At 35.6% G+C, this 12,935-nt stretch overlaps 1 protein-coding gene across 1 annotated transcript in view; it reads right to left on the bottom strand.

Moving 5' to 3' along the window:
* Positions 1–6,774: 6,774 nt before the first annotated feature.
* LOC136025493 (ankyrin-3-like) overlaps positions 6,775–12,935 on the bottom strand; it is a 35,335-nt gene continuing 29,174 nt past the window's right edge. The window contains exon 5 of the mRNA XM_065701524.1: positions 6,775–7,457. Within this exon, the coding sequence (XP_065557596.1) occupies positions 6,775–7,457 (683 nt within the window). The remainder of the gene's footprint in view (positions 7,458–12,935) is intronic.

Here is a 12,935-nt window from a genome sequence, read left to right as displayed (position 1 = left end):
TAACTATAGAAAAAAAGTGAGCGTGGAAGGGGGCCTAAGTACCCTCCAATTTTTGGGTCAGTTAAAAAGGGCACTAGAACTTTTAATTTCCGTTAGAGTGAGCTCTCTCGTGACATTCTAGGACCACTGGGTCGATATGATCATAGGACCACTGGGTCGATACGATCACCCCTTGGAAAAAAAACGAACAAAAAAACAAATAAACACGCATCTGTGATGTGTCTTCTGGCAAGATATACAAAATTCCACATTTTTGTAGATAGGAGCTTGAAACTTCTACAATAGGGTTCTCTGATACGCTGAATCTGATGGATTATCGTTAAGATTCTTTGACTTTCAGGGGGTATTTTCCACAGTTTTCTAAAATGAGGCAAATTTTCTCAGGCTAGTAACTTTTAATGGGTATAACTAAACGTGATGAAACTTACATATTTCGAATCAGCGCAAAGATGCAATTCTTTTGATGTAACTATTGGTATCAAAATTTCATTATTTAGCGTTTACGTTACTATTGAACCGGGTTGCTTGTTACTACAGTTCGTTACCACGAACTGTTTGATAAATATACATAACTTACTACATAACTAACTTACATAATATACATTATGTAAGTTACATAATATACATAACTTACTAAATATACATTATTACATAATATATTATAAATATATTATTACATAATATACATAACTTACTTGGAATCGAAATTCTATTTTTTAGAATTTCTGTTACTGTTGAGCCGGGTCACTCCTTTAGTGTCAAACAAATCGTTACCAAGAACTGTTTGACACTAAAAATAATGGAAACATAACAAAGTAACACAATATAACATTTTTCTTAAATAATGGCATGCAGAATATCGTCATAAAAAATGAATGTTTTGAATTTATCTCATAAAATACTTCAGTATGTTTTCTCTTGAGATGTCACATTTTCCTTTTCTGGGTCATACACAATTTTTAACAACCTCGTCATACCTTTCATCATTGCTATTATTGTGCTAAATGAGTGTATCTTTTGGTTCCCTGTCGATGGTACTAGTAACTTTCGCCGGTGCTTTTTTTTAATCAATTCATCTTTATATTTCTCGGTGACATTGTCTGTCCTTGCCCTTTTATTTTTAAATAAGTTGCAGTTTCGGCACCTGAATAAGGTATACATTTTAATGTTAGTGCTGCAGTAGGTTTGTCTTCTTCCTGTCTTCTTTTGAATGCTAGTGCCAGAAAGATGGTAATAGGATCTATCAACAGGTAATGTGTTACCAGCAGCAGTAGCAAGAGGCTGACCTTCTTCCTCAGATACAAGTTCTAGGTTCACATTCTCTTTGAGCATTATCATCTCTAGAAATGTTATTCTCCCATATCTACCATCAGTAGTCTTGATATTTTTGGTATTTCAAAGGAGTGTAACACCTTACTGCCATGGCAACGAACGCAATCATTTCCGAAAAGATCCCCATTAATGCTTGTTTTTCAAATATTTTTTTTTGTGAGCATTCAATGCTACAATAATTTATCATGAACACATACTTCCTTGAAATATTTCATCTTCACCTATTAAAATATGATCTGATTGTTTATACTTCCAATTTACAAATATTACCGCTCAAAAATGTACAATAAACTAACTATTGTGAGGCTAAAATTTTGAAAAATATTGTCAGCAGAGCTCTATGAGGATACTTCTGTTTATAATCCTCAGATCAAGCAGTTCTCAGAAATTCAAAGCGAAGCAAAACAAGCGGCTGCATTACTATTACTTGAGTAGTTGTCAAGGCAATTTAAACAAAATTCTTAAGCCACTGATCGATTAACCTTTGAATCATGTCTCATTTTTTAGGAAGGGGAAAAGTTAAGTTCAAACTTTCTCATGTGTTTTTTGGAGTTTCAAACAGTTCGTGGTAACGAACTGAAGTAAGGAGCGACCCGGCTCAATAGTAACCAAAACTCTAAAAAATTGAATTTTGATATCAATAGTTACATCAAAAGAATTACATTTTAATGCTGATTTTAAATATATAAGTTTCATCAAGTTTATTCTTACCCATCAAAAGTTACGAGCCTGAGAAAATTTGCCTTATTTAAGAAAATAGGGGGAAACACCCCCTAAAAGTCATAGAATCTTAACGAAAATCACACCATCAGATTCAGCGTATCAGAAAACCCTACTGTAGAAGTTTCAAGCTCCTATCTACAAAAATGTGGAATTTTGTATTTTTTGCCAGAAGACAAATCACGGGTGCGTGTTTATTTGTTCGTTTTTTTTCCCCAGGGGTCATCGTATCGACCAAGTGGTCCTAGAATGTCGCAAGAGGGCTCATTCTAACGGAAATGAAAAGTTCTAGTGTTCTTCTTAAGTGACCAAAAAATTGGAGGGCATCTAGGCCCCCTCCCACGCTCATTTTTTTCCCAAAGTCAACGGATCAAAATTTTGATATAGCCATTTTGTTCAACATAGTCAAAATCATAATAACTATGTATTTGGAGATGATTTAATCCCCTACAATCCCTGGGGGAAGGGCTGCAAGTTACAAACTTTGACCAGTGTTTACATATAGTAATGGTTATTGGGAAGTGAACAGACGTTTTCAGGGGGATTTTATTTTGTTTGGGGGGTGGGGCTGAGGGGAGGGGGCTATTTTGGAGGATCTTTACTTGGAGGAATCTGTCATGGGGGAAGAAAAATTCAAGGAAAAGGACGCATGATTTTCTAGCATTACTATAAGAAAACAATGAAAAATAAACATGAAAACGTTTTTTCAAATGAAAGATAGGAGTAGCATTGAAACTTAAAACGAACAGAGATTATTACACATATGAGAGGGTTCTAAAAATACTTTAGCATAAAGAGCGAGGTATTTAGGAGGAAAAAAATACCTCGCTCTTTATGCTAAAGTATTTTTAGTAATTTCAACTATTTATTCTACGGCCTTTCTGATTCAGGGGTCATTTTTAAGGAATTGGGACAAAACTTAAGATATAGTGTAAAGAGCGAGGTATTAACGAGGATACAAACCCCCTTGTATACATAGTAAAAATATAAGATTATGAAAGTTTGTTACGTAAGTTGCTAATTTATAAGTTACGTATATTTTTTACTAATAAAAACGTTCGTTAAAAATTAAAAGTTCTAGTTGCCTTTTTAAGCAACCGAAAAATTGGTGGGCAACTAGGCCTCCTTCTCCATCCCTTATTTCTCAAAATCGTCTGATCAAAACTAAGAGAAAGCCATTTATCCAAAAAAAGAATTAATATACAAATTTCATTTTAATAATTTATGTTGGGAGAGCCAAAACCAAACATGCATTAATTCAAAAACGTTCAGAAATTAAATAAAAAAAACTAATTTTTTTAGGTGAAAGTAAGGAGCGACATTAAAACTTAAAACGAACAGAAATTACTCCGTAAATAAAATGGGTTGTCTCCTCCGCAATCCCTCGCTCTTTACGCTAAAGTTTGACTCTTTGCCACAATTCTACTTTTTAAAACAATTAAAAGGTTGTGTTTGGTGTGGACTTCTAAAGGGAGAACTTTCCTTGGGGAGGGAAATTTCTGGGGGTCGAATCTTCCAGAGAACTTGTTACGCTGGGGGTATTTGACAGAATAAATATACGAAATTCTTTTAATTGTTTTAAATTCTCTCTGGCAAATTTTCCATGAGAAGATGATCCGGGGGAATAATCTGAAGATTTTTTCCGCGCGATTTGATTTCCGGGAAATAATTTCCACGGAAGGGTGTATTTCTGAAGTGATCAGTTAACTGATCAGAGATTAAAGGCCTATTCAAATGAAAGGATGAGAAGGAGAATTTTTCAGGCTGGATCGTCCGCAAGCAAATTTACAGGGAGGGGGGATTCTCAGCGAGGATAGAACTGACAGGAGGGAATTCGACAGGGGGATTGTTGCTCTTTACGTTGGATGAAACTTATACGGAGGAGTTTTTCCCGAAGGGGAGGGGTATATTTCCTGGATGATGAGCCAAATTTACCTGCATTACTTGTAAAACGAACAGACTATTTCATATATTAAAAGTTCCTCAAAACCTTGCTCTTTACGCTAAAGTTTGACTGTTTGTCCCAATTCTTTAAGAGCACCTACTGAAACACGGGGGTTGTCTGATTAGAATACGATACTTTTAAAAGTACCAACAGCCTTAGCATAAAGAGCAAGCTATTGAGGAGCAGACATCCCTTCATATACGGAAAAACTTTGCCAAAATTAATGTACAATATTTTTTATTTTTATTTATGGAGAGCCAAGTTCGTACTTGCATTACGTGAAAAACACTCAGACTTTAAATAAAAAAATAAGTTTTTTTTTAACTGAAAGTAAGGAGCAACATTAAAACTTAAAACTAACAGAAATTACTCCGTATATGAAAGGGGCTTTTCCTCCTCAACTAAAGTTTGACTCTTTCTCTTAACTCTATTTTTAAAACAGTCAGAAACTTTAGCGTAAAGAGCGGGGCGTTGAGGAGGAAAAGCCCCTTTCATATACGGAGTAATTTCTGTTCGTTTTAAGTTATAATGTTGCTCCTTACTTTCATTTTAAAAACTTTTTTTTTTATTTAATTACATAACAAGACAATACATGTTTTTCAGGAACGTTTGCTTTTCGATGAGCAAAAAGCTATTTTTACTCGGCCGACTTCGCCTGAAAAAGCCATAATGAAGACAGAGCTTTATATATCGCCTACTGACACTACTGACTAGCAGAAAATAGAAGGCTACTGTAAAAAAAGAGCTTATTTAAAAGCTTATATTTATACCTATTAGATTTTTATAAATTTGACTTGATTGCGAATTCTCAAAACGTGCACTTTTAATTGTTTCCCTCTATTTTTTTCAAATGAAATGACCAAAAAAGACATGTTTTCAAAACCTAAGCAAGAGCAAAACTAAGGGGGTAAGGATGTCCCTTCTCCTCAATTACCGCCAATAGAACTCGCACACAGGCTTCATCGCAGAGTGAAGTTTGAAGTTAAAATTCAAAACTGTTGATTATTCAAGTATAGTTTTTGTTAGATTTTTAGTTGAAAAGTTTTAGTTTTAGTTAATTTGTCTTCGCAAAAACTTTTATTTTTAAGATGAGTAGACAATTTATAAGACTTACTAGGAGAGTCTGAAGCGGCAGTATATGTGAGGGGTTCTTATAAGCCTTAAGGGCTTAAGGGCTTGTTAAGGGCTTTGAAGCATAATTACTGAAATGCTACCGTTTTATGCTTCCAAACTCTTTCACTTAAGAGCTGGCACCAAACATGCCGTTTTAGTGCTATATGGCACTTATGGATGGTAAAATTGATAAAAACCACGTATATATGAGCAATAGGTTTAAAATGAGCCTTCCAGAGATATGTTTTAAAAAATGAGTGCATGACATTTGCAAAAATAGGGGATTATCTGAAAAGAAATCATAAGAAGGGACAAACCTTGACTGAAAAAAAAGATCCAAGCTGGAATCGACGCATGATAATCTAATTTAAAGTCTATCGCTCTCCTAATAGAACCACTCCTCTAGTAATGTATTTTAACATATTGAGGTTTGTAGGAGTTAAATTGCATAGCTTATTGAGGGGACTTGGAGGAAGAACATGTGGGAGGTGTTTTTTCAGTCCCCAAATAAAGGTTTTGGACCATAATTATTACAATGATACTGTCTTATGTTTCCATGATTTTCCACTTAGGAAGTGGCACCAAAAGTGTTTTTTTTTTAGTGCTATATCGCACTTATGAATGGTAGAACTGATAAGAAACACGTCGATATGAGCAAAAGTTTTCAGATGAACCATTAAACATCACTCTAAAAGTTCTGGTGCTAAAGATTGACTCTTTGTCACAATTCTACTTTTTAAAACAATAAAAACTTTAGCGTAAAGAACAAGGCGTTGAGGAAGGGACAGTCCCCTTCATATACGGAATAATTTCTGTTGGTTTTAAGTTTTAATGTCACTCCTTACTTTCAGTTAAAAAAAAACTTATTTTTTTATTTAAAGTCAGCTTTAATAAACGTGCCAAATGCGGAAGTATTGCTGCAGTATCTCGCTCTACCTCAGACCCTATCAGAAGTTTTGACGCTTTTTGGGCTTTTTATTGCTAGAAAAAATCGAGTGTAAAGCACTTGTTCTCCTAGCCAACTTCTCATATTTCCGGTTCAAATAATTACAAGAACGAAGGAAGCACTTTTTTCTTCTTTCAAAACTTATAAGTTCATCCCTATAAGCTAGGTAATTTTTCAAAGTTTCTGGAATATCCAACATATTATCGTTCATTTCGAGTGCATTTTTACTTATTATGTCCCGGCAAATTGATTTCAACGTGTATGGATGGAAAACTGGGTTATTTTCTAAAAGATATTCACTAATCTTAGAGAGGTAAGACGCTAGCATTAAAGGTGTCTCATTATTTGAGTATAAAGAATTCATGAATGCACCCTTTGACACTAGTAGCCTACACACTTCCAAGTGACCTTTCTTTGCAGCAAGATGTAAAGGAGTTGAGTAACTAGAATCTGAAGCATCTATTTTAGCACCATTTGAAATCAATAGCTGACAGGCTTTTAGTTTTCCTGAAAAAGCAGCATAATGTAGAGGTGTTTCATTTATAAAATCTATGGCATCTATTGTAACACCCTTTGAAATTAATAGCTGACAAATATTTAGATTTCCAGTTGCAACAGCTTTATGTAAAGGGCGTTTGTGTTTCAAAATTTATGGCATCTATTGCAGCACTTTTGGAAATCAATAGCTGACAAATGTCTAGATTTACAGTCACAACAGCTATATGCAAAGGCGTTTCTTTCCTAGAACCATGGCATCTATAGTCGCACCCTTTGAAATTAATAGCTGACAAATATCTAAGTTTCCAGCTGCAATAGCTATATGTAAAGGCGTTTCTTTCTCAGGATTTATGGCATCTATTGCAGCACCCTTGGAAATCAATAGCTGACAAATATCTAGATTTCCAGTCTCAATAGCTATACATAAAGGCGTTTGTTTCTCGGAATTTATGGCATCTATTGCAGCACTGTTTGAAATTAATAGCTGAAAAATATCTAGATTTCCAGATACAACAGCTATATGTAAAGGCGTTTCTTTCTCAGAATTTATGGCATCAATTGCAGCGCCCTTGGAAATCAATAGCTGACAAATATCTAGATTTCCAGTCTCAACAGCTATATGTAAAGGCGTTTCTTTCTCAGAATTTATGGCATCTATTGCAGCGCCCTTGGAAATCAATAGCTGACAAATATCTAGATTTCCAGTCTCAACAGCTATATGTAAAGGCGTTTCTTTCCAATAATTTATGACATCTATTGCAGCACCCTTGGAAATCAATAGCTGACAAATATCTAGATTTCCAGTCTCAACAGCTCTATGTAATTGTTTCCAAGAATCTATGACATCTAATGCAGCACGATTTGAAGTCAATAGCTGCCGAATTTTTAGGTTTCCTTTTTCAACTGCACAGTGTAAAGGCGTACGATATATGGAATCTAAAGCATCGACACTGGCACCACATAAAATTAGCAGTCAACATATATCTGGTCTATTTTGTTCAGCAGCATAATGCAACGGGGTAAGTCCACAACAACCTGTCATGTTTGGGTCTGCTCCGGCGTTTAAATGATATGCCAATTCACCGATTTGATTTCTTAAAGCAGCCATAAGTAAAGGCTCCTCATAAGGTGATTGGCCACATTTTAAGCATTTAAGGCTCCGAAAAAAAATTCTAGTCTTGGCAAGTTCAACATTTTTACCTTGGTCCTCTTCGTTAGGTGAACGTTTATTTTGAGTTAATATCTTCGGCATGGTTCTCTGTAATAAATTGAGGTGAACTTTCTTGAGCGTCAGTCAATATTGGTACCTTAAGTCATAACAAATGACGTCATTTTGGTAATTGAGAAGGATATTCGACGTCGTAATGTTTTTTTAAGTTGTAGTGTAACATTTTTACGATTTTAACATATATGAAGTCATTTTTAAGTTATTTCATCTTGTTGATGAAGATGCATCTTCTGTCAAAAATATATCACATATTGATAAATATATAAGTCTCCTCAAGTTTAGTCTTACCCATTGAAGGTTACCTGGAAAAATTTACCTTATTTAAGAAAATAGGGGGAAACACTCCCTAAAAGTCATAGAATTTCACACCATCCTTAACCTTAACAAAAATCACACCATCAGATTCAGCGTATCAGAGAACCCTATAGTAAAAGTTTCAGGCTCTTATCTACAAAAATGTGGAATTTCGTATTTTTTGCCAGAAGACAGAACACAGATGCGTTTTTGTTTCTTTTTTTCCCCAGGGGTGATTGAATCGACCCAGTGCTCCTAGAATGCTGCGAGAGGGCTCATTCTAACGTAAATTAAAAGTTCTAATGCCCTTTTTAAGCGACGAAAAATTGGAGGGCATCTAGGCCCCCTCTCACGCATATATTTTCCCCAAAGTCACCTGGTTTTAATTTTGAGATAGTCATTCTGTTCAGCTTAGTCATAAACCAAATAAATATCTCTTTGGGCACGACTTAATCCCCCACTGTCCCCAGGGGAGGGGCTGCAAGTTACAGAGTTTTACCATTATTTACATATAGTAATGGTTATTATGAAGTGTACAGACGTTTTCAGGAGGACTTTTACGCGATGGGGTGGGGATGGGTCGGGAGGAGAGGGTTACCTGGGAGGAACTTTCCATGGAGGAATGTATCACGAGAGAAGAGAATTTCCATGAAGGGGGTGCAGGATTTTTTTGCATTATTTAAAAAGAAAACAATGAGAAAATAATTTTTTTCACCTGGAAGTAACGAGCAGCATTAAAATTAAAATAAGCATAAAATATTACGTATATAAGGGGGTTTGTCTACTCCGCAATAAAAATACAAAATGTAAGAAAATATATATAAATTAAAAAAAAAAGTATTTTTAGTACAATTAACTATTTATTCTACGGTCTTTATGATTCAGGGGTCATTCTTAAAGATTCGGGATAAAATTGAAGCTTTAGCGTAAAGAGCGAGGTATTGACAAGGGGGCAAACCCCCTCATATCTATATATATAAAAATAAGTTGTTTGTTTGTGTGTCTGTCGACTGACGTCATGTTTATGTGTCGACTGACGTCATGTCTGTCGACTGACGTCATTATGAGGATTGAGCATTATTCCGTCATGAAGTTGTTTGTCGACTGACGAAATTACAGACCGGGGTACTGGGACACAAATGACAACTGGGACACCGGGACACAGGGAATATAAATGACGACTGGGACATTCAAAGAGAAATTATAGACTGGGACACCGGGACACAAATGACGACCGGGACACAGGAAATATAAATGACGACCGGGACACAGGGGCACAACTACAACGGGGACGCCGGGTGGCATAGGGGGGATATATAAATGACGACGAACGCGCCACCCCAACAGGTGGTGCAACAGGTTGTACGTAATAAAAATACACAAATATAGGAGTTCGTTACGTAAATTAATTTGTAAGGTACGTATGTTTATTACTAACAAAAATGTTCAGTACAAAAAAAATGAAACAAACTAGTTGCATTTTTAAGAAACCGAAAATTGGAGGGCAACTAGGTCTCCTCCCCCACCCTTTTCTTATCAAAATCGTCCAATCAAAACTGAGAAAGCCAAAAAAAAACAGATAAATAAAAAAGAATATGCAAGTTTCGTTTTATTTATTTATTTGCGGTGAGCCAAAATCAAAACGTACATTAATTCAAAAACGTTCAGAAATTAAATCAATAAAAGGTTTTTTTTTAACTTTTAAGAGTTTTAAGAGGGGTTCTCCCCTCTGCAACGCCTCAGTCTTTTCGCTAAAGTTTTTTTTTATTCTTTTAAAAAATAGAGTTGTGACCAAAAGTCAAACTTTAGCGTAAAGCTTGGGGCGTTGCAGAGGGGAGAACCCCTTTCGTATACGGATTAATTTCTGTTCGTTTTAAGTTTTAATGTCGCTCCTTACTTGCAGTTAATTAAAAAAAACTTCTTTTTTTAATAATAAATAGGAATGCAGGCTTAATTAATGGTAAGAAAAGTATTAGAGAGACTTTAGTATAGGATTCAAAAATCAAATTATTATCTGATTTAATCCTAGCTGACAAGAATTTGCAAACAAAACTCAAGGGTTAGCTATCATGGAGGGAGATACTTCAGCGTAATCTAATTCCATATTATTTGTTTTCTTATGGTATCCTATTTTTCCTCTAAGTTGAAGGACTTATCTTAGTTGAAGCAGCATCATGAATCATTCATTTTGTTGCGAGAGCAACACTTTGGTTATGTCGTGTTTTTTTTTCAAGCACCCTGATTACAGCCTATTCCTAGAAAGTGGTAAGGGTCTAACCTCTGCAGTTTTTACAGAAACTTTCCTCTAGTTGAAGGACTTATCATGGTTGCAGCAGCATCTTCAATTATTCTTTGTGTTGCGGGAGCGACACTTCAGTTGTGTCGCTTTTTTTTGTTTTTTTTAGGACCCCGATGTCAGCTTGTTCCAAGAAAGTGGTAAGTGTCTAACCTCTGCGTTTTTTACGGAAAGTGTGGACCTTAGGCCAGATTGATGAATATGACTTTGCATTCTGGAAAGCATCGTAAAGCTGTGACCTGGGGCCAAAAAGGAAGGTTTTGCTTGTCCTTGAGCCAGAGCCTATAGTTTGTGAAGTGACTTAGAGTTTTATAGCCTATCAAACAGTTCGTGGTAACGAACGGTAGTAAGGAGCGACCCGGCTCAATAGTAAACAAAACTCTAAAAAACGGAATTTCGATACTAAAAGATATATCAAAAGAATCGAATTTTCATGCTGATTTTAAATATATAAATTTCATCAAATTTAGTCTTTGTCAACAAAAGTTACGAGCCTGAAAAAATTTGCCTTATTTTAGAAAATAGGGGAAAACACCCCCTAAAAGTCACATAATCTTAACGAAAATCACACCATCGCATTCGGCGTATCAGAGAACCCTATAGTAAAGTTTTAAAGCTCCTATCTACAAAAATGTGGAATTTGTATTTTTTGCCAGAAGACAAATCACGGGTGCGTGTTTATTTGTTTGTTTTTTTTTTGTTTTTTTCCCCAGGGGTCATCGTATCGACCAAGTGGTCCTAGAATGTCGCAAGAGGGCTCATTTTAACGGAAATGAAAAGTTCTAGTGCCCTTTTTAAGTGACCAAAAAATTATAGGGCATCTAGGCCCCCTCCCACGCTATTTTTTCTCCAAAGTCAACAGATCAAAATTTTGAGATAGCCGTTTGGTTCCGCATAGTCAAAAACCATAATAACTATATCTTAGGGAATGATTTACTCCCCCACAGTCCCTGGGGGAGGGGCTGCAAGTTACAAGCTTCGACCAGTGTTTACATATAATAATGGTTATTGGGAAGTGTAGAGTCGTTTTCAGGGGATTTTTTTGGTTGTGGGGTTTGGGTTTGAGGGGAGGGGGCTATGTGGGAGGATCTTTCCTTGGAGAAGTATGTCATGGGGGAACAGAAATTCAATGAAAAGGGTGCAGGATTTTCTAAAATTAATATAAAAAAACAATGAAAAAATAAAGATGTAAAAGTTTTTTCAATTGAAAGTAAAGAGTAGCATTGAAACTTAAAACGAACAGAGATTATTACGCATATGAGGGGTTCTAAAAATACTTTAGCATAAAGAGCGAGGTATTTAGGAGGAGATAAATACGTCGCTCTTTAGGCTATAGTATTTTTAGTAATTTCAACGATTTATTCTACGGCCTTTCTGATTCAGGGGTCATTCTTAAAGAATTGGGACAAAACTTACGATTTAGTGTAAAGAACGAGGTATTAACGAGGGTACAAACCCCCTCATATACATAATAAAATTAAAGAATATAAAAGTTTGTTACGTAAGTTAATTCTTAAGTTACGTATATTTTTTACTAATAAAAAAATTCGTTAAAAAATTAAAATTTATAGTTGCCTTTTTATGTAACCGAAAAATTGTATGGCAACTAGGCCTCCTTCCCCATCCCTTATTTCTCAAAATCGTCTGATCAAAACTAAGAGGAAGTCATTTAGCCAAAAAAGAAATTAATATGCAAATCTCATTTTAATAATTTATGTATGGAGAGCCAAAATCAAACATGCGTTATTTCAAAAACGTTCAGAAATTAAATAAAAAAAACAAGTTTTTTTAACTGAAAGTAAGGTAAAGGTAAAGGATACGGCATTAGACTTTACAGTCCCTACCAGCGGTGCTGATCTCCGTTTCTTGGCCCTTCAGCCAGGAAGTGCAATGGGGGGTTGGGGGCCAGCCATCCTGTGCTTTCGCACACCCTTCCTGTTTACTTTCCCCAGATTTCTCCAGGTACCCATTTGGTACTGAAAGTAAGGAGCGACATTAAAACTTAAAACGAACAGAAATTACTCCATATATGAAATGGGTTGTCCCCTCCGCAATCCCTCGCTTTTTACGCTAAAGTTTGACTCTTTGCCACAATTCTGCTTTTTAAAACAATTAAAAGCTTTAGTGTAAAGAGCGAGGGATTGCGGAGGGGACAACCCATTTCATATAAGGAGTAATTTCTGTTCGTTTTAAGTTTTAATGTCGCTCCTTACTTTCAGTTAAAGAAAACTAGTTTTTTTATGTAATTTGAGAGAGAACTATCTGAAGCTTTGAAATCAAGCTTTCGTTTCATCGAACCATGTTTCTACTTTCAAGTGGAAAGCTCCGTTCTAGCAGGCAAGCAGGCAGGCACCAGTTTCAAATCGAAGGTAGACTTAGTCTACGAACGTTAAATATATGCGGCAGTGTCCCGGCCCCACAGCTAATATATCTTCTTTGAGTGACAAATAGAAAAAATTACAAAAATAAAAAGTGGGGACCGAAAGTTCTGCCATCTATTGTTTCTAGCCATTTATGTTCGTGATTTCAGCTGAGTGTATCATTCGGTTTTTTGCACTTGGGA

Source organism: Artemia franciscana, chromosome 3 (assembly GCF_032884065.1).
Source record: "Artemia franciscana chromosome 3, ASM3288406v1, whole genome shotgun sequence".
NCBI classification, from domain to species: Eukaryota; Metazoa; Arthropoda; class Branchiopoda; order Anostraca; family Artemiidae; genus Artemia; species Artemia franciscana.
The sequence above is the reverse complement of the archived record's forward strand: the minus strand, read 5'-3'. Positions and strand labels throughout refer to the sequence as shown.